Raw genomic sequence first — 22,097 nt, 5'->3', positions numbered from 1 at the left:
GGTTATACTGGCAACCTTAACATGTCTAAGTTCAGTCTGGTGACGTGAGCTAGTAAGCAACTTGAATGATGATCTAACTAACATACGCTTGGAGAATATTAGCTATTTGTAATTACTATAAAAAATGTTTGAACACACTTTTACATTTCTGGTTTTGAAGATTTTTGCGACCTTGTAGTAAGTCCGAGTTCTTATAACGCTAGAAACAGGATTTTGATATTTGCAATGGGTTCAGTTCTGGATAACCCATTATGTAGATTCGTGTTTAATAATTATATTAAAAGCGTTATAAATTTTAACACAACAGTAAAATTGTATTTCAGATTATGTTTTGTGTTTAAGTTCATCATTCGTAGTTGTTCCACGAATTGCTGAACTGTTATTTTAAACAACGAACTACAGTCACATAAAGTGATAAAAAAACAGAAAGCAAATACATTTCTTGAGCTGATAAAAGAAGTGAACCAAGCATCAATAAGCGACATTTGTTATTTTCTCGATCTAATGAAGCAACAGTTACTATTTTCAAACATGTAGCCTGTCGTTTGGGTGAACATGATGTGAAATTTGTTGTTATAAGTTGGTACAGGCTAAAGTTTATTATTTTCAATATTAACTGCATCTTTGATGAAAGTATCTTTAGTAATTAATATTTTATCTCAAAATATTAAGTTTTCTGCTCTTGTTCAATAAACTTATGAGTTTTCTAAATTTAGTAATATTATCTTATGAGATACATAATGCCTACAGTCGTTGAACGCGTTTGTTAATACTATATGATATTTGCCTTCCAAATGAAGAATCGTTAAAGTTAACGTAGGCTATCAAGAAATTCGTCACGCCAGGTGTTCGGGTTTTTTGAACATAAAATTATAGATCAAAGCTGCATAGGCTAACTGTGTATCACGCGTTTTACTCAGGAAGGTTAATCGATTTATTGACAATTGCTCGTTTACAAAGTACATATCAGGGAACTGAAGTTAGGGCATAGTCACAGGTTTATGGTAATGTGAATTTTTAAAGCAGTTCTCAAAATTATTGTTTGCATTTTGTTGCGATTTCTTTCGACTATTTATAATGTATTGAGACGAATAAATTAAATACATTCATTTTAAATAAAGTTACATTTTTTTGTTCGTTAATAAGAGTCGTTATAGTTATTCTGGTGGATACGTCATTCAGTTTCAAACATGTATAAGGTGGGCTTTACGGAACGTAATAACGTCAGCTGTATCCCAGTAAAACACGCAACATTTCAGGTGTTTTTGCCACGCCCACAGAAAGAGCGCACGCGCATGAGATAGAACGCAATTCGTTAACCCAAACTCAAAGTTCAGTATGATCGATATTTTTATCATTCCATTGAAAAAATTCCTCTTGCTTTGTTATTCATATGGCGATTTAACTGTACAGAAGCAAACACACTCATTTAATATACTATTATATGTAGAGTAGCGTCACGCATTTGGGAAGGAACGAACTTCAATATACCAAGTCAAAGTAGCAGGCACCTGTCGGAAGTTTTATGTATTATTTACCAACACTTTTTTAAATGCCAGTGTTAGTAAATTTGATATGACTCCTTAACTTTGACAAAAATCACAAGTTTGTAACAAGTTGCCTGCTGATGGAACAGCTCTACTTTCACAGCATAACTTGTAAGTAATTCGTAACTATGTACTTCATGTAGTACTTGTTACAGTTCAGCTTCAAAATATCTCATAGTAGTATGTTGGTTGTTGATGCACTTTCCCATTCAAACTTTATATTTTTGTGAAACTATAATTAATTGTGTTTTTTATTATGCGACATGTGATCTTTTCTGACATAAGGTAATCAAACTTACACTGCGATCAGCAGTAAATTAAGATTTAATGTTTGATAGAAACGTTTACGAAGTCACTAAACAACAGTTTATTCTTGTGGTAAATTTAAGTAATTTTTCTTGTACAGACCAATATCACTTTCTCATAATAATAATAATAATAATAAAAGATAGTAGACCGGTTTACATATGCATCTAACATTATATAACAACAATATATGAATGAAACAGGCATTTAATACTTTTAAACTGATTTACAGGGAACACCAGAGAAGCCCGTAAACGTTATGCTTTTGAATATCCACGAAAAACTACTTAAGGGCATTTTGCGCTAGTCATCCGTAATTTTGAACTGATAGAGCAGAGAGAAGGTAGATAAGCGATAATGTCTATCGTTGTTTTTCTGGCTCACTCTTGTGTAACCGAACAGGGGATTTGACCGTCATTTTTATGACGCACTCACATCTCCAAAGTACGGAGCGTGAGTTTTAAAATAATGATTTTTTTTGCAATAATCGAACACGAATGGGGGACCCATAGACTTATAGACCTGCACACTAAACACTGAAAACGCACTCATTACTGCTAGTTTCAGTTAAATTCATCTGTGTTTTCACATCTATGTTTTGTGTTTTCAAGCTATAAATATAAGTAACTAGTTGAAATAACTCGTTAAAATATGTTAATTTTTTAAAACTGTAAATATTAATCGTTCGAGAGAATTGTCTAACCTTTTTTAGTTATGTTCTGATAATGTTCAGTATTTGCTGCTTTGCTTAATGTACTACTATCAAAATAAGTCAGGGACTGTATGGCCAGGTGGATAAGGCGCTCGATTCGTAATCTGAGGATCGCGAGTTCGAATCCTCGTCACATCAAACATGCTCGCTCTTTCAGCTTTGGGGGCGTTATAATGCGACGGTCAATCCAACTATTTGTTGGTAAAAGAGTAGCCCAAGAGTTGGCGGTGGGTGGTAGTGAGTAGCTGATATTCCTCTAGTCTTATACTACTAAATTAGGGACAGTTAGCACAGATAGCCCTTATGTAGCTTTGCGCGAAATTAAAAAACAAAGCATACAAAATAAGTGATAATAAATAATGTTACTTTTGTTTGTTGCGAAAACGTATTTTGACTAAGCTGATACAAAATCACTATGATTACTTTAACATCAATTAGATTTATTTAAGCAAGTCAAAACTGAATTAAAACAGAGTAACTATAGCTATTCGTTTTAAAGTGTTACCATCTAAATGACATCAGAATAACTTGTTACTATTATATATTATGTCTTGCAACTAAAGTTGGTAGTTACGGAGCTTACCCTGTGCCAAAAGAACACCTGGGCTTGAAGGGAAAAGACTTGAGGGGGAGAGAGAGAATAAACTGTACTACCGAGTGTGTGTTGTTGGGGGAGGGTCCGGGGGAAGAGGCCTCAACTGATATCAGTGTCACAAATGACATTAGAGAGCGGAAAATTATAGAATGTACTAATGTACTGCAAAGGGTGAATCATTCCCCAGATTGGCGCTAGGGAGTGGATAGTTGTAAGGTGTATCACTAGAAGCAGATAGTTCCAATATCATGCAGAGCGGCACAAGTATGTGTTTGTTATGCGGTTTGCAAATGAGCTACTAGAGTGTGTTGTTGAAATTGTTTGAAAATTAATGTCAAGCTTTAACATTTCATATAAAACAATAAACAACTGCTACTATATTCTCTGTACCTTTTAACTCGATATGAGTTTCTAAGTTATCATTTGGGTAAAATGTCCACTTTATAATTTTACCTCAATACCAATAACAAACAAAATATTTTAATTCTTAAAATTAATATTTTATGTATTATAGTTTTTTGTTTCAAGATTTACTTATACAATGAACATAGTACTGAAAAGGACTTTTTCGTGTCGCTTTTATACCTAGAATTTTCAAACTCTAGGTATTTTTGTTGGAGTCGCATAAACTAAAAGCAACAAAGTACATCCAAACAGAAAACATACAGTACGATTGCTTCAACTTATCATGACCTATACGCCTCTGTCTTCATTCTAAATACATAAAACTAATATTACGTTTATCACAGTTTTCCTATGTAAATTTCGTACTCCATGGCTAACAAATATAAATATCCTTATATTAATTTAAATGACAATCTACGAAGAGGATTATTTTTTGTGTTAATGTAGATTGTTCAAACTCCATATATCACTGCATTCGTCACGTTACAAGATAAAATAAATTACTATTTCATTTTCTGTAATTCTTAACATAATATTAGTTTCTGCATGAGAGTTAGAGTGAACATTCTACTTTATAGTTTCACTTTTAGGACCATTTACTTGATAATAAACAAAGCTTTTGAATATGTAAAACTAATTTTATGCATTACAGTTTGACTACTTGTACAATATACTTCATGTTTATCTGTATATTATTTTACTTAATCTGCGCAGAATTCTGTTTTATATCTTAACTTTAAACATTAAAATCTAAATATATATAAACATTAACTGTATTACTGAGTATTATCTATCAATAACAATCAAAGTGCTTAAATACGTAGAAATTGTTTTATTTTGTTGAGTTTTGCTGTAATTTGACTACTCGTATAATTTAACGATGTGACTAAAATGAAATTACTTTAATAAACAATCTATATATATTTTCAAATTAACATAGAATGTTCAAACCCTAGATACAATTTCGTTTGAATTAACCTAATGAAGAATAAGGTAGTACAACTGTATTCAACCTATATAGCTCTGTTTCTATTTTTATGTCTACTTTAACCCACACGTTATCAGACTCTATGTGATCATTTTGATCTAACTAACTATATATATATAGCAAAATAAGTTACATGATAGTACGTTTTGCCAAATGGTTTTCCAAATGAATGCCTTACTTAAAACAAATCCAATTACTACTATATAAAATTTGAGAAAATATTATTATATAATCTACGTGAAATAAATAACAACAGTTATCATTTTTTATTTTGTCATAGCATCCAATAACATAGCGCAATTTTTACAGTAGGCCCTTCGTGAGCCATTAGGGGATATTTTGTTTTAAAAAACGCTACGGAATCTGAGTTTCTCAATTGGAACATAAAAATTTTCGATTTTTTTATTGATTAGAAACAATGAATTTCCCACACTCTTTTAGCATTGAGGCTGCAAAGAAGTTATTTGAAGTGGTGAGTGAAATCGGTCAACGCATCACGAATTTAACGATCAAACACGGCAAGCTTGAAAGTCTTCAAATGACACACACAGATATTGAGAAACCACTTAAAACCATCTTGGTAGATACTGAGCAACAAACTATGTATAATAATATGATAGTAGCTGCTTTCAAAGTGTTCCTGCTTGCTCATCCTACTGCTGACTATCGTGATGATTCAATCTTCCCTACTGAATAGCAGGTGAAATTGTTTGTATCTCATTTGAAACCTAAACATAAAACGTTGATAACAAACGAATAAAAAGTTGACAATTGCTCAGTTGATGGTACTGAAAATGTGGCTTTATCAGGATATTCTGATAGAACACAGCAGGTAGAACTTAGTACTAATTAGTATGGGGACATGAAAATGTTGTATTTGACTTTAAAATTTATCAGTAAAAAAAAAAACTTGCGTCGAAGTTGTCTCAAACAGATACACCCCCCTTCTCTTTGGGAATTTCCGAATTGAATTTTCTTGTAATATTTAACACGTTCTAGTGTAAAGACGCCCCTTGGCTCTTGAGAGACAATATAAGACACGAGACCTTTAATATCTTTACTCTTTCTTCAAATGACACTAATTGGACATATCACAGTGGGAACAATAGGGCATGGTTTGTTCCAGAAAGAGAGACAAAACAAGAATGGAAAATTTGGTTTTGCACTAATTTATTTCGCTTATTTTATAAAAAAAAACTGATTGTTTTCTTTTTTACTTGTAATGTTTACAACAGATATGATTAGATTTGTTCTAGAAAGAGTCACTCACTTAGAAAATCATTTGACAAAACGTAATAGCAGCTTTAGATACTTAACTATATGTATAGTTGTAAGAAAATTAACACACAGAGTTTGATAACTTGTGTGTTAAAGAGACAAAAATAAAAACAGTGTTACGTATGTCATAGTAGATTTTATACAGTTATACTCCTATTTTTCATTTAGTCATTCTATATTACTTTTCAGGATTACTTACTTGTAAGGTAGTCTAATGTAAATGTATAGTCATATGTGTAAATGATGAAATTGAACTGTACTGTATTACAGTTAATATGATGCATATGACATTATGTGGATTATACGTAAACCATACAGATAAACGCGAAGTATGCTATATTAACAGTCAAACTGTAATATATTGAATATTAATATGACCTATTCCAAGATGTTGTTTATCATTAAATAAATTGGTGTTAAAATGAAACTTTAAAGTATAAAGTTAACCCTAACTTTTGTGCAGAAGCCAATATTCTGCAAAGAATTACCAAGAATGGAAGAGTAATTATTTTTATTTCGTGATATGATACATACGATAAATATTTAGAATTATAGACGTGGTTAAGATTTGTCTCTAACTATCATGGAAATCGCAGTTTCAATTCTGAGTGAAATAATCGTGATTAACGTAACAAATAAAGTGTCCTCACTCACTGATGTGCCCCAAAGACAAGTACGTTCCACCTATATGATAGAGTTTGTACATTCTACGTTAATACAAAACATAGTTCTCTATCTAGATTATAAGTTAGACGAATATATACGAATATTCACGTGTAAGCCATTAAGTATCCAATACAAATAGTAAATCTGTGCCAAAGGTACTATCAGTTTGACATATTCAAAATAAAATCAGGGGTATATCGGCCATGATAAGTTGAAGCAGTCACACTGTCTATTTTTTGTTTGTACACCTTTTATTGTACGTATTTAATAGGCCTAACTATCAGTGATGAAAATTATATAAGACTGTATATATTGTAATTTGCCCATTAAGGATTTCATAATAACTGTTTCTAAAAATCGCATTTCAAATACTTCGCCTCTGAACTTCCACAAGAGTAAATATTATTTTTGATCTGATGCTAATGCTAAAGTAATACTTATTAGTATTTAGTTAAGGAAGTTCTGATTGATATGGGCCCGGTTAAGGCACTCGAATTTCTCTCTCGGGTTTGGGTATCATATGCACCCTGGGGGTTCAGGTGCTCTTATTTATATTTATATATTTTTTTAATTAATTTATTTTTATTTTTAAAATAAATGTTGATCGGGGAGAGGTGTTTAGGACTAACTTCATCATGTTTGAGGTATCTGCCTAGTTCGCATCCAATTTTTATCAAAGTACGTTATTGTACTATTTAGGAGTCTATCTGTTATGGTTGGTATGTTAGAATATTTATGTATAAATTGATATGATGTTGCTCTGGGAACTTTATGTGGAAAGTGTGTTTTGGATTGTTTGTAGTTTTGTTTTAATTGTTTTGTCACTTACAGTTATCCAAGCTGGAGCTGCAAAGTCTAATATATGTTTTGTAAATTTTTAGTATATTGTCTGTTGATGCTTCTCTGTTCTTGCCAGCTAGACTCCTAGCACAGTTGGTTCTTAGCCAGACTTTACTTTTAATTACGTTTACATGGTTAATCCGTTAATTTTGAATCAGAGGTTAGACCAAGAATTTTGCCGATGTGGCAGTCTGAAGTAGTGTTCCATTCATATATATTTCAGGCTGTAGTTTTTGTATTCTGTCAATTTCGTAAAGACGACAAGTTGTGTTTTTGCTGTATTTACTTTTATTCTGTATTTTTGACAGTATTTGCTTATTCTATTCAGTTGCGGTTGTATGTTTGTGGCTGCTATTGTTGGTGTTGTAGCACTTTTCTAGACTGCCACATCATCTGAAAACTGAAAAGAAAAATCCATGATTAGGATCCTTCAAGGGCATATTGTTTTCACACATGATGAAGAGTATAGGGTTAACCACCCATCCCTGAGGGACACCAGCTTATGGAGTAAAGTATTCAGAAGAGGTATCTTCTACATTTACTCTATATTTTATATTTTCCAAAAAGTTAGATGGTCAGCGAATATCCACGCGGTAGTCTCATTTCATTCATACGAAACTGGAGACCATTGTGCCATACAGTGTGAAATGCTTTCTCAATGTCAAGAAAACAGGCGACAGTGCATTGTTTTTTGTTAAAGCTGTCTATTATTTCTTCGGTTAGTCTGACTAAGTGGTCAGTTGTTTGTATAAATTTTCTGAATCCATTTTGTTCTTCTGGTAATTTTGATGTTGGCTCCAAGAATGTGGAGAGTCTATTACTGATTATTCTTTCAAGAATTTTGCCTACACAGCTGGTCATGCTGATTGATCGGTAGCTATTAGGTTTATTAGCTGGCTTTCCTTCCTTATGGAACATTAATATATTGGGTTGAGGAATACTTCGTGAGCGTTTCTTCAAGTTAAAAAAATATATTCATAAATGAAACGCTTTCGCAAAATATTTCATGTCATTTGGTAGATAAATTTTTGCTCTAATAGATGGTGTGTTTGATTTCCATATGTCTTTAATTTTTGCTTTCATTTTCAGCTCATTAAATGGAATGTCAAGTGGACAAAATCGAGCATTTTCGACACCATCTGCTTTTCGCATTTAATTTCTTGCAATTTCGTTTAAAACAATGCATACTATATACTTAGGTATTACATGAAATAAAGTATCATAATAAATGCTTTGGGTGTAATGTGTTCATGCATTGAAGTATTGTATAGTCTTGCATGTAATGCTTGAATGAAATTATTTAAAAACGCTCACGAATTATTCCTCAACCTAATATTAACAAGCTTTCAAGAAACTGGTATGCATCCTGAGGATAGAGATAGGTTAAAAAGTACTTTTAGGTTGTCAAGCAATTTCGGAGTGTTTGCACCCGGAGGTTTGTTTTTTGTGTTTTTTATTGATTCAAGAAGTTCGTGTATGGATATTTCTTTCGTTAGGATCGTGTTTATACTGGGTTTGTGTTTGTGTATATGAAAGAAAAAGAGTTTAAATCATCCATTTTAGGTTGTCAGCCTAGTATATTTGTAGGAAGTATGCCATACCCAACATGTGCCTTTTTAATATATGAAAAAGAGCAGAAAATAATATATGACATAGCGATGGTACCATTGGTGAATATTTTCTAGTTTATTAACATAAACTAAAGGATACTCCTTTAAATTGCATGGCACCCCCACGTAAACCTAACTTAGCACATAGTTGGAAAATTTCTCTTGAATGTTCTTTTAACTCCATCTATGAGCTTAAACAAACGAAAGAAAACTCAACTACCGTTAAGTAAATTTTATATTAAAAGTAAAGTATCATGATTGACTGTAGAAAACACAGGGAAAGAAGTCTTACCGTTTAAACGTAATTGTTATACTAACGTAACCTGTTTTAACAAAACAAAAAAAAAAAAAAACCTTATTGTTTAAACGTTATTGTTAGACTAACTTAACCTGTTTTAACAAAATAAAACAAACAAACAATCTTATTGTTTAAACGTTATTGTTAGGCTAACTTAACCTGTTTTAACAAAACCGAAAAAAACAAACAACCTTATTGTTTAAACGTTATTGTTAGACTAACTTAACCTGTTTTAACAAAACCCAATAAAAAAAAAACCCTATCCTTTAAATGTTATTGTTACACTAACTTAACCTGTTTTAAAGAAGATTATTGTTATGCTAACGTAGCCATGTTGAAAACCAAAGGAGGGAAGTCTTACTGTTTAATTTTTTCATACTAACTCATCTAGGTTCTACCCAAGGGAAGAAGCTTAGATATTACTATGTAGTTTTATCATTGTTATATTCTTAGGCACAATGATACCCCTCAGGTACGTATAGTACCAGCAACAACTAGAGATGTAGTCGTAAATGTTTGACAGAGTTAAGTTAAATTTCTCATATTAGGCGTTGGAGTAAAGAGGCTGGACTTATTGTAAAATAATGTTTAAACAGTCACTTTATTTATTTTCTACATAGGATAAATATACAGCTTTGTACAAGTAAAAACATTACACAAACTTAAAATAGCATTATTTTGTAGAGACTGAAGCTTTTAATCAAGAGTAGGTCTGGAGATGTCAAGTGAAACTAACCACTATATGTGAATAATAAACTTGGGTCAAATTAATCAGAGTATGCTTGCCACCTATATCTCTTACTAGAGGATACAACAGCACGAAACTAAGGAATTATTTAGCAAGGTGAACGGCCTTTGGTAATACATAACAATCTCAACTATATCAGAACTAGGTTAACTGCACATTGAGCACAATACGCGATCAACGCACGTACGTGAGAGAAACAAAATGTTAAAATGTTGTTTGTCAAGATCTGCTCACCTTTATTATAAAGATAATGTTGTGTTTTTTCCATATGCCATACTACGTTAATTACGTTAATTTAATGTATATACAAAATCTCATAGTCTTATTGTTTGTGTGTTTTTCTTATAGCAAAGCCACATCGGGCTATCTGCTCAGACCACCGAGGGGAATCGAACGCCTGATTTTAGCGTTGTAATCCGGAGACATACCGCTGTACTAGCGGGGGGCTGCCTTATTGTTAAAATTAAATTGAACACAAATAAAATAAAGGAATAAAAATGTTGTTCAAATGTCATTATATTTATTTATTTAATTATACTTTATTTAATTAATTATGCTTTATTTAATTACATGCATGAGACAAAGAGGTCGCTTAGCGGAAAGTCTGATGGCTTATAAATTTAAAAATTGAGTGTCGATACTCACATAACGTGTTGTGCCACATTGCACCTAATAAGAAACAAAGGTTATTGAAACACGAGAAAAACAAGTATGGTGGTTTGAATTTGGCTGAAAAAAAAAACCCCAGAGATAATTCTGAAGAAAAATAATTTCAATGTGTAGGTCAGCAGTAGTGAATTTAATGAGAAAGTTTTGGAAAGGAGAATGTGCAAGGAACCCACATTGTACGAGCAACAAAGGAGAAATAAAAACAGTTTGAAAAAAACACGTACACTACACTGACGTATCTTAGCTTTGTTATAGCTTAAAATTCATTAAGTTGTCTGGTCATTTTAAAGCACTAAGGGATATTAAATGTAGTAGACGAACTTCTAAGTTATATTGAAGGTTAATATAGTTTGTATACAATTGTTTCGAGTATTAATTTTAATAAGGAACATTAAAACGTGATATGAAAATCAAGCATAGTGTTGAAAAATCCATTACATTATCGCAAAGAATAAAACACAGGTAAATAAGTAATGCCTTCAGTTTATAACAGATGTAGTTTAATTTAAATTAAATTTGTTATGATTCGTGTACATTTTTAAATGTGGGTTTAAACTGTTCGTGACGATTTCGTAAGAACAATAACCGTACAGACCGTGTATATATATAGTATACACTAGAAAAGGACACGAATTCTATATGTTCATATTCGTGATAGTTTTCAAAAGCTGTTTACAAAATACAATGAACTTAATGCAAAACAAGACTATATTGGAAGCAGTATGTAAAACTCTAAACAATACAAATTCTTAGATTTCATTTAAGTTTAAATATTTGTCAAAGCACTTGGTTTCAACTTTTTATCATCTTTCCACCTGTGGTTTTCCAAGCAGGATACATTTTAAAGGTGTGATTCTGAAAGGTTAAAATATACATATAGAAAATTTTAAAAAAATTTTAAGTTTGCCACAAGAGAAAGTTACAATTACATCGCAACCTTATAAACTTCATGAAAACCCTAAAACGTCAACAAAAAATATTAATCTTTAAAACTCGTTAAGAAGAAAATTACACGAGTAGACCAGAAATACAGTTCTTTCCCCTAGCGGCAGAGCGGTAAATTTATACACTTTTAACACCAAAACCCGAGTTTTGATGCATCCATTGGGCAGAGCTCAGATAACCCATTGTGTAGCTTTTTGTTTAAAAACAGATATAGAAACTGAAATACGAGCTGTTAATTTTTACGTGAATTAGTCACATTGTTTACGGTTTTATAAAAATCAAAGTTAAATGATGCTTCGAACCAACAGATCTATTTGAGTATTATTCCTCTAATCCCAGATATCTGAAAATGATATATCCTTCGTAGTTAACTAAAATGGCTTCAGAATACAAAAATGATCTACCCTTGTATTTAACTAAAACGTTTTCAGAATACCAAAATGATATACCCTTGTGTTTAACTAAAATGATTTCAATATACTAAAAATGATATACCCTTTATTTAACTTAAATGGTTTCAGAATACTAAAATGATATACCCTTTATATAAGTAAATTGGTTTTAAAATACAAAAATGATATACCATTTGTATTTAGCTAAAACGTTTTCAGAATACTAAAAAGGATATACCCTTGTGCTCAGCTAAAATGGTTTCAGAATACCTTGGCTTCATTCTCCCTCGTTTAGTGCATGATTAACTATTACATTTAGATAGAAAAAACAATTAAGTGAAATTAGTGGCAAGATGTTTTCCAATAAATGATCTTCGTCCAAATAATCGTATGTGATACAGCTAGCTAATCGGACAAAAGTTAGTAAAGATTTATATTATTTATAATCATATATATTTATGTACGTATTCTTCATCTTTCTTCATCTATCTTAATTTTTTTCATCTGGTTTATTTGTATCAATAACTTATTTTTGTTATTATAGTTACTTGACTTGGTAGTAAATTTCTCGCTGAGAATTATGACGTCGCTTAGGTTTACACACGAAGTATTTTTTATTGTTTGGTATATCACGTTCCCTTATATGACAACACTAACCGTTCATGTCAGTTGACAACGAGTCGCTCAATACAGTAACATATATAGCACTTAAAAATGGTTGCCTGTTGATACTCAAAATGGCGTCATGTCAATTTGAATGGTTGAAATTGACTATCCTTGTACAGTACCTTTTATTCAATGTCAGTTAAAGATATTGATTCAAATCAAGTAGTTTAATTCACATCTACGGTCTTATTTGTATGCAGACTGTTTCTTTCCAAACTCCGAACATTCTGTAAATAGAAACTACTTGTCAGATTTATCGAACTGCCTGGTCTTGTATTGCAAAAACCCTGCGAGGATTTGAGCGTGTACTGTAATGACAATAAAGGTATGTTGAATTAAGCCTTTTCTACGAACAGTAATGTCTCTAATATTATTATTAAACACGTAATATATCTCTATTATTTTTAATTCCTATATCCCATATAAATTTATTGATAAAGTAGTTTTATTCAAAATTTTTTGTTTTATTATCAGTTTGTTTGTTTTTTGTCATTCTTCTTTATGTAGATTAGACTGTTTTCGATTAAATACATGGGATGTGGAAACACACGAACAGCGGCCGCGGCTGCTCACATAGTACCACAGGTCACTTCCATTGAGGAGACGAAGGACGAACCTAGCCCTTCACCTACTGGACAACAGCGGTCTGGTATGGCCCGTGACGTCTGGGGGCATAGTCCCTCCCTAAGAAATAATAAGTCAATTAATGATGGCTGGAGTGACGATCGTAGTAAGAACAGTAAGTACTTGGCGTGATGGTTCTATAGTAAGGAATATGATATGGTTACTGACATCAGAAAGGAGGGGAGATCTTCGCTCAAACAACTAGTACTTATTGATGTGTGGAGTTAAGTAATAGTTCTTTTTTAGTGAGTACATCGTATGTCATTGTTGCCTGAAAGAAGAGATCAGTCAATAGTTGATAGTTAGGAGAAATTTTTAAAGTCAGTTTATTTTATTTCGACATAAGAATTTTGAACAAGAAGTACTATATGAATATATATGGTTTTCCATATAAAGAAAGTAAGTAGTCATTTAGTTGCGCTTCTTTTACACAAAGTAACTTGTTAATTAGTGGTTTTGAGATGTGGTTCACCCACAAGATATAGGAACATGATGATAATTAGTGGAAATACAGTCTTTTATAGAAAAGTGAGCAGTCATTTAGTGGCATTCCTTTTATGACAAGCAAATAGTTTCAGGGTGTAATTAGAGATTGTCCTTCCACATTAGAGAAATATTCAGTTAATAATAAGATACATGCTTCAATGACACCTTTGGAAGTTGTGTGGTCTTCTAGAGTTGATGAATAATACTATAAGAAGCAAATAACCTTGCTGTAATATATGGGATATGGATTCAGTAACAAGTAAGAATTGTACATTATATACTGCGGAATTATCATGCTTTAATTAGTCAAAAACTTGTTGTTTGTGCATTGAGAGATTGTTGTCTTTAAGTGACGTGCTGAGGTGGTTATTCGTATTCATAAGTGATGGTTGTAAATATTATTTCGAAAATATTTTAGCAGTAAGTTAATAATTACCAATCAAAAGTATTTGAAGAGGAAGCGATATGCATAAAAAAGCGGCCTCAAACTAACTTTAACAGTAAAATAGTTGGGAATTTCACCTGTTAAATTAACAAACTGTTTTTTGCTAGATCCAAGATCTTTATTTACGAGAAACACACGCAAAGTATTAATTATTTAAAATCCCTTTAAAAATTGAATAATGTAATTTAAATGGTTTGAATAAGTAGGAAGCGATCACACCGAAATGTAGGAATGTTACTTACAGTATGATGAGCTTATCTGTTGAGGTGATAACGTAAGAGTGATAATCTGGAGATCTGTTGAGATAGTAACGTTAGAGTAATAATCTGGGGATATGTTGAGGTGGTAACGTTAGAGTAATAATCTGGGGATCTGTTGAGGTGGTAACGTAAGAGCGATAATCTGGGGATCTGTTGAGGTGGTAAAGTAACAGTGGTAATCTGGGGATCTGTTGAGGTGGTAACGTTAGAGTAATAATCTGGGGATCTGTTGAGGTGGTAACGTTAGAGTAATAATCTGGGGATTTGTTGAGGTGGTAACGTTAGAGTGATAATCTGGGGATCTGTTGAGGTGGTAATGTAAGAGTGATAATCTGGGAATCTGTTGAGGTGGTAAAGTAACAGTGATAATCTGGAGATCTGTTGAGGTGGTAACGTTAGAGTAATAATCTGGGGATCTGTTGAGGTGGTAACGTTAGAGTAATAATCTGGGGATCTGTTGAGGTGGTAACGTTAGAGTAATAATATGTAGATCTGTTGAGGTGGTAACGTAAGAGTGATAATCTGGAGATATGTTGAGGTGGTAATGTAAGAGTGATAATCTGGGGATCTGTTGAGGTGGTAACGTAAGAGTGATAATCTGGGGATCTGTTGAGGTGGTAACGTTAGAGTAATAATCTGGGGATATGTTGAGGTGGTAACGTTAGAGTAATAATCTGGGGATCTGTTGAGGTGGTAACGTAAGAGCGATAATCTGGGGATCTGTTGAGGTGGTAAAGTAACAGTGGTAATCTGGGGATCTGTTGAGGTGGTAACGTTAGAGTAATAATCTGGGGATCTGTTGAGGTGGTAACGTTAGAGTAATAATCTGGGGATTTGTTGAGGTGGTAACGTTAGAGTGATAATCTGGGGATCTGTTGAGGTGGTAATGTAAGAGTGATAATCTGGGGATCTGTTGAGGTAGTAACGTAAGAGTGATAATCTGGGGATCTGTTAAGGTGGTAACGTAAGAGTGATAATCTGGGAATCTGTTGAGGCGGTAAAGTAACAGTGATAATCTGGAGATCTGTTGAGGTGGTAACGTTAGAGTAATAATCTGGGGATCTGTTGAGGTGGTAACGTTAGAGTAATAATCTGGGGATCTGTTGAGGTGGTAACGTTAGAGTAATAATATGTAGATCTGTTGAGGTGGTAACGTAAGAGTGATAATCTGGAGATATGTTGAGGTGGTAACGTAAGAGTGATAATCTGGGGATCTGTTGAGGTGATCACGTAAAAGTGATAATCTGGGGATTTGTTGAGATGGTAACGTTAGAGTAATAATCTGGGGATCTGTTGAGGTGGTAATGTAAGAGTGATAATCTGGGGATCTGTTGAGGTGGTAACGTAAGAGTTATAATCTGGGGATCTGTTGAGGTGGTAACGTTAGAGTAATAATCTGGGGATCTGTTAAGGTGGTAACGTTAGAGTAATAATATGTAGATATGTTGAGGTGGTAACGTAAGAGTGATAATCTGGGGATCAGTTGAGGTGGTAACGCTAGAGTAATAATATGTAGATCTTTTGAGGTGGTAACGTAAGAGTGATAATCTGGAGATATGTTGAGGTGGTAAAGTAACAGTGATAATCTGGGGATCTGTTGAGGTGGTAAAGTAACAGTGATAATCTGGAGATCTGTTGAGGTGGTAACGTTAGAGTAATAATCTGGGGATCTGTTGAGGTGGTAACGTTAGAGTAATAATATGTAGATCTGTTGAGGTGGTAACGTAAGAGTGATAATCTGGAGATATGTTGAGGTGGTAAAGTAACAGTGATAATCTGGGGATCTGTTGAGGTGGTAAAGTAACAGTGATAATCTGGAGATCTGTTGAGGTGGTAACGTTAGAGTAATAATCTGGGGATCTGTTGAGGTGGTAACGTTAGAGTAATAATATGTAGATATGTTGAGGTGGTAACGTAAGAGTGATAATCTGGGGATCTGTTGAGGTGATAACGTAAAAGTGATAATCTGGGGATCTGTTGAGGTGGTAACGTCAGAGTAATAATCTGGGGATCTGTTGAGGTGGTAATGTAAGAGTGATAATCTGGGGATCTGTTGAGGTGGTAACGTAAGAGTGATAATCTGGGGATCTGTTAAGGTGGTAACGTAAGAGTGATAATCTGGGGATCTGTTGAGGTGGTAACGTAAGAGTGATAATCTGGGGATCTGTTAAGGTGGTAACGTAAGAGTGATAATCTGGGGATCTGTTGAGGTGGTAACGTAAGAGTGATAATCTAAAGATGATAGTGTATGCTATCAGAAACCCGTAAAACGCATTACCAGATCTAATCCCCAATCTCACATAACAGGTTTGGTATTTCTTATATATTTTCTGAGGTTGGTTTCCATTAAAATCATACTGTAGAAAAATAGTAAACTAGATTAAGATGGGTATTGAGTAAGTAGAAACTGTCCGTGTTATGAACACTCTGTTGCAACTCCTATCAAATGTATATTTTTAATTGAATAAAACATATTGCAAAGACAATTCCAAAAACCGTTAAAAGAACAGGAATTTTGTGTATTGGATACCTCGGTGGTCGGTTCACGTGAGCAAAAAAAAAAAACACTTACAGATATGGTCGAAATATGACGTGGTTCCTCATATTTTGAAAATAAAATCCTTGTACACAGTTACTTAATAATTTGATGTACATTAGCACAATCTCCATCACACCGATGTTCAAGTCATTTTGGTTTCAAGAAATGTTACTCGAATATAATATAAAATGTCTGGGAAATTTCTTTATAAAACACAGTCATTAAAATTATTATATATTCGTGCATGCGTTAAAGCCGCCTTCTCAATAATCCAATTTTTAAATTTGAACTGATATATGAAATGTAATTATTAAGAAAAAGGTTTTAAGATATTGTAATGCAATCAATATTTGTCATACATATTGGAACTTGAGTATTCTATAACATTTAATGTTATTGAATTATTAAACTTCTAATTATCTGAGGGGTTCACTTTGGTGAAATAATACAATCCTGTCATTAACAAGGAAATCTACGTAATTAGTTGTGAAATACACAAACACTAAATTTCACAATTTTGGGCATTTAGCTAAAACATAACTGAGGAAAATTGGTCAAATAGTCTTGAGTTTTTCTCAATTTATCTTGTGTATGTGCACGTTTGTAATGTATTAAAACTTCAGACTAACAATCATTTAATGAAACATTTTTTGAGCGAGGTTTGTGAGTAATTTCTTATGTTCGATTATAGCTTCTATCTAAAATACATAATAAACTAGTTATTACTTTAATCACAAAGACTCGAGAAATATTTTATTTCTTGCTATTTTAAGCCCTATTTCTTTCCAGGTGTTCTTCTATACAGGAGGAAATTCACTGTGTAATAATTTAAGCAAGCAAAACGCACGGAAGATAAAACGAATAATAAGATATTTTACATTTTTATAAGTCTATGAAATGAAAAGTTAGATTTTAAAAATAAAAAAGGGGTGTAATTATTTTTCTAAATTACCTCGTAAATCTATTGTACGAATAGCTTGGTCGTGAAGTAATTTATTAATGTTTCATTTCTTTAAACATTTTGCGTGAGGGTCGCACTTACTAATCAAAACTAATGACCTCTTAATATTCATCTGACATGAAAAATTTTCTCGACCGCGTGTCACTATGACAACCAGTTGAACGAGTGGTACAACAAATCCAGTAATTCACCACATTTTCATTACTTAGAGGAAACTGACTTGATCTATAACTATTTAATACATACCTAAGTTATACCAATTTCTTTTTTTTTAATTCTGGATAACATTGTTTCAACAGTTCGAATATTATAGTACCGTTTATGCGTTACATGTTTGTTTAATATGCTACTGTTAAAGTTAAATCCATTTTTCAAAGTTTATGAATATATCAATCATAACCAAATTACGAGGAGTTGTTTTTAGCAATATGCTAACGATATACTTACTGCAACAAATCTGCTTAAAATATTAACAGTACACAGAATATTCCTTTAAAGTTTTGCTACATGTCTAACTCTGGTTTGCCTGAATCAATAGTTAATGGACAGAATGAAATGAGAAAACTGTTATTATTGTTTTCTATTACGATAAATAAAATAATATCAAATTATCAGGGGAAATTGAAGTGACGTCGTTTGGGGCATGGGTCAGGCTTTGAGAGTCATGTATATGTCTATTCAGCAGTAAGAGAATAGAAAAGAGTAGGATAATTCCATCCAGTATTCTTGATGGGCTATTTAAAGTTGAATTAAATGTTATAACAATTAGATGAAGAATGTTGAAATTATTCTTAAAAGTTTTCATCATTTTCACATTTCTGATTTTCATGCACAACCATAAAGTCTAGTAACAACTTAATTCTACTGAATCTTTAGTGCCAAGTTACTTTAATTTCCATTTCTATGTAAGAATAAATGCCTTATAGAAATGAGTGAAAAAGTGTAGTTTTTTTTTGTTTTGTGTTGCCGACTTTTTTACCTAGGACTATTTATATACACATATTAATTCAAGAACAACAAGAGACCTGTTTGTCGATTTAAGTTGTCCCATCCGTTAATCAAAGCACTGAAAACCAGCTCTTATCCTCCAAATATTTATCAAGCCTTCTCTTAAATTAAGTGCATCTATCTCATCTGAGCGCAACCCACTCCTAAAGCTAATGCCTGTAGACTTATGTCACTAAAAGTCGAGTTTCGATACCCGTAGTAAGCAGAGCACAAATAGCTCATTGTCTAGCGTTTGTTTTATAATAACCAAACAGCTTAGCTGAAGATGACTACCAGTGTTTGAACATTGATACTCGTAATCAGTAATACGACACTATCAACTTAAACACAACAGTCAGATCTCTTCATCGACACTATCAATTTCACCAACACTCTTAAACGCAACATCAGATCTATTCATCAACACTATCAATTTCACCAACAATCTTAAACACAACAATCAGATCTCTTCATTGACACTATCAATTTCACCAAAAGTCTTAAACACAACAATCAGATCTCTTCATCAACACTATCAATTTCACCAACAATCTTAAACACAACAATCAGATCTCTTCATCGACACTATCAATTTCACCAACAATCTTAAACACAACAATCAGATCTCTTCATCGACACTATCAATTTCACCAACAATCTTAAACACAATAATTAGATCTCTTCATCGACACTACAAATTTCACCAACAATCTTAAACACAACAATCAGATCTCTTCATTGACACTATCAATTTCACCAACAATCTTAAACACAACAATCAGATCTCTTCATCGACACTATAAATTTCAACAACAGTTTAAAACACAACAATCAGATCTCTTCATCGACACTATTAATTTCACCAACAATCTTAAACACAACAATTAGATCTCTTCATCGACACTATAAATTTCACCAACAATCTTAAACACAACAATCAGATCTCTTCATCGACACTATCAATTTCACCAACAATCTTAAACACAATAATTAGATCTCTTCATCGACACTATAAATTTCACCAACAGTCTTAAACACAACAATCAGATCTCTTCATCGACACTATTAATTTCACCAACAATCTTAAACACAACAATCAGATCTCTTCATTGACACTATCAATTTCACCAACAATCTTAAACACAACAATTAGATCTCTTCATCGACACTATAAATTTCACCAACAATCTTAAACACAACAATCAGATCTCTTCATCGACACTATTAATTTCACCAACAATCTTAAACACAACAATCAGATCTCTTCATCGACATCATGAATTTCACCAACAGTCTTAAACACAACAATCAGATCTCTTCATCGACACTATAAATTTCAACAACAGTTTAAAACACAACAATCAGATCTCTTCATCGACACTATCAATTTCACTAACAATCTTAAACACAACAATCAGATCTCTTCATCGACACTATCAATTTCACTAACAATCTTAAACACAACAATCAGATCTCTTCATCGACACTATCAATTTCACTAACAATCTTAAACACAACAATCAGATCTCTTCATCGACACTATAAATTTCAACAACAGTTTAAAACACAACAATCAGATCTCTTCATCGACACTATCAATTTCACTAACAATCTTAAACACAACAATCAGATCTCTTCATCGACACTATAAATTTAACCAACAATGTTAAACACATGAATCAGATATCTCTTAATTTTTATTTTCGCAAGACAAAAGAAATTGATAGACGTTAACTGATATATACGTATGTACATTTAAAGAGAAGGGATACTCTAAAAACAACTTTTTTTTTATCTTAAAGGTAACATCGAAGTGGCAAAATTGACGCTGACTCAAGAAAAACTTAGTTGTAAAAATTTACCAGCTTCGTACAAACAGAGCATATGGGCAGGGATGACCGAAGTTCAGCTTGTTGCTCCTCCGAATGATTAAAACATACTATTTATTATGTAAATCCAGATAGAAAGATATTTATTTTATTTATGTAGTGCAGAAGATTTATTACAACTCCTGAAAGTTAGAAGAATCCCTAGATATTTATTAGAAAGATAGAGTGTGGTTAAATCAAAATGAAGTATACAATAAAAGTTGTTGTCAATAAGTAATGCCTAAAGCCAAAATACGTGTACCAACTTCAAAGTTTTATTTTCTTTCATTCACTGTATTTAATAAAATGTGTTATTTATTGTCTGTTCGTCCGTCTTACTCGAGCCAACAAAATGTTGAAAAGGTGCAACTACCTCGAATAGCTTGTCATCTGTCGGCAAAATTTTAAACTAAATATGAAACACAACGTTTTCACTGATGGTTATTAAATTGCGTTATTTTAGCGTGAGGAACGTGTCACAATATGTAAATGAGTTGTAAAACGTAATAAACATACTTAGTAGGCTATTTTGGTACTCTTGTAAATGATTTTTATAGGAAACAAAAAAGTTTTATTTCAGCTAAATCGTGAGAAAAGATGTGTTACAAGAAATAAATGTAACTATAAAATGCAATAAAAATATTTAGTATGTTATTTTAGTACTGTTCTAAATGTTTACAATGATGAAATTTTACAAGGTGCGAATGAATTTTGTTTTTCTTACCGCTTTAAGGGTAACCGTGAAATGTGCTGTTTTAATATACAAAAGTTGATGAAATATACAGTATTGTCAAACAGTGCTCACATAATCTGGACAGAAATCGTTGTGTTTTTGTAAATATAAAATAAATCATATTTTTGTTACCAACGAGATAACTGTACATGCAAACATGGCAACGTAGAAAAAACAAATGCAAACTAATACCGATAAAGTTTTACTGATTTAATACGTCAGTAGCCTGAATTATTATTTAATTCTAACTATTAAACTATGACTTTGTTATTACTATATATTAGTTTTTATATCGTACTTTTCTTTTGGCTGCTAGTGCACTAATTGTGGAAGTGACTGATTGGATCCGGGAATCTGTTCCGAATCATGTCAGAAAAAGTAGTGTGAAAGACATTTAACTTATGGCTTATCTTTTACGCTTTTAATCAACCAATTACTTCAATAGATTTACGGGGGTTAAATAGGTTTTACTGACTTCTATGCCTAATTAACTAAGCTATTCCCAGTTATATGAATGTAAAAGGCCCTT

At 32.5% G+C, this 22,097-nt stretch overlaps 1 protein-coding gene across 2 annotated transcripts; it reads left to right on the top strand.

The window, feature by feature from the left end:
• The first annotated feature begins 1,404 nt into the window (after positions 1-1,404).
• Positions 1,405-21,569, top strand: LOC143229226 (uncharacterized). Of its 2 annotated transcripts, XM_076461232.1 has the most exons (4): positions 1,405-1,658; positions 12,866-12,990; positions 13,173-13,404; positions 20,770-21,569. In XM_076461232.1, the coding sequence occupies exons 2-4, from the start codon at positions 12,979-12,981 to the stop codon at positions 20,898-20,900; spliced, it is 375 nt and encodes a 124-aa protein (XP_076317347.1). In that variant the 5' UTR covers positions 1,405-1,658; positions 12,866-12,978; the 3' UTR covers positions 20,901-21,569. The 2 variants fall into 2 exon arrangements, with proteins under 2 accessions (XP_076317347.1, XP_076317348.1); XM_076461233.1 differs by lacking the exon at positions 12,866-12,990 and having other exon boundaries at positions 20,770-21,567.
• The last annotated feature ends 528 nt before the right edge of the window (positions 21,570-22,097 follow it).

The sequence above is a fragment of the Tachypleus tridentatus genome, chromosome 10 (genome assembly GCF_004210375.1).
Source record: "Tachypleus tridentatus isolate NWPU-2018 chromosome 10, ASM421037v1, whole genome shotgun sequence".
Lineage (NCBI taxonomy): Eukaryota > Metazoa > Arthropoda > Merostomata > Xiphosura > Limulidae > Tachypleus > Tachypleus tridentatus.
Note: the sequence above shows the minus strand (reverse complement) of the source record. Positions and strands in the feature narration are given on the sequence as shown.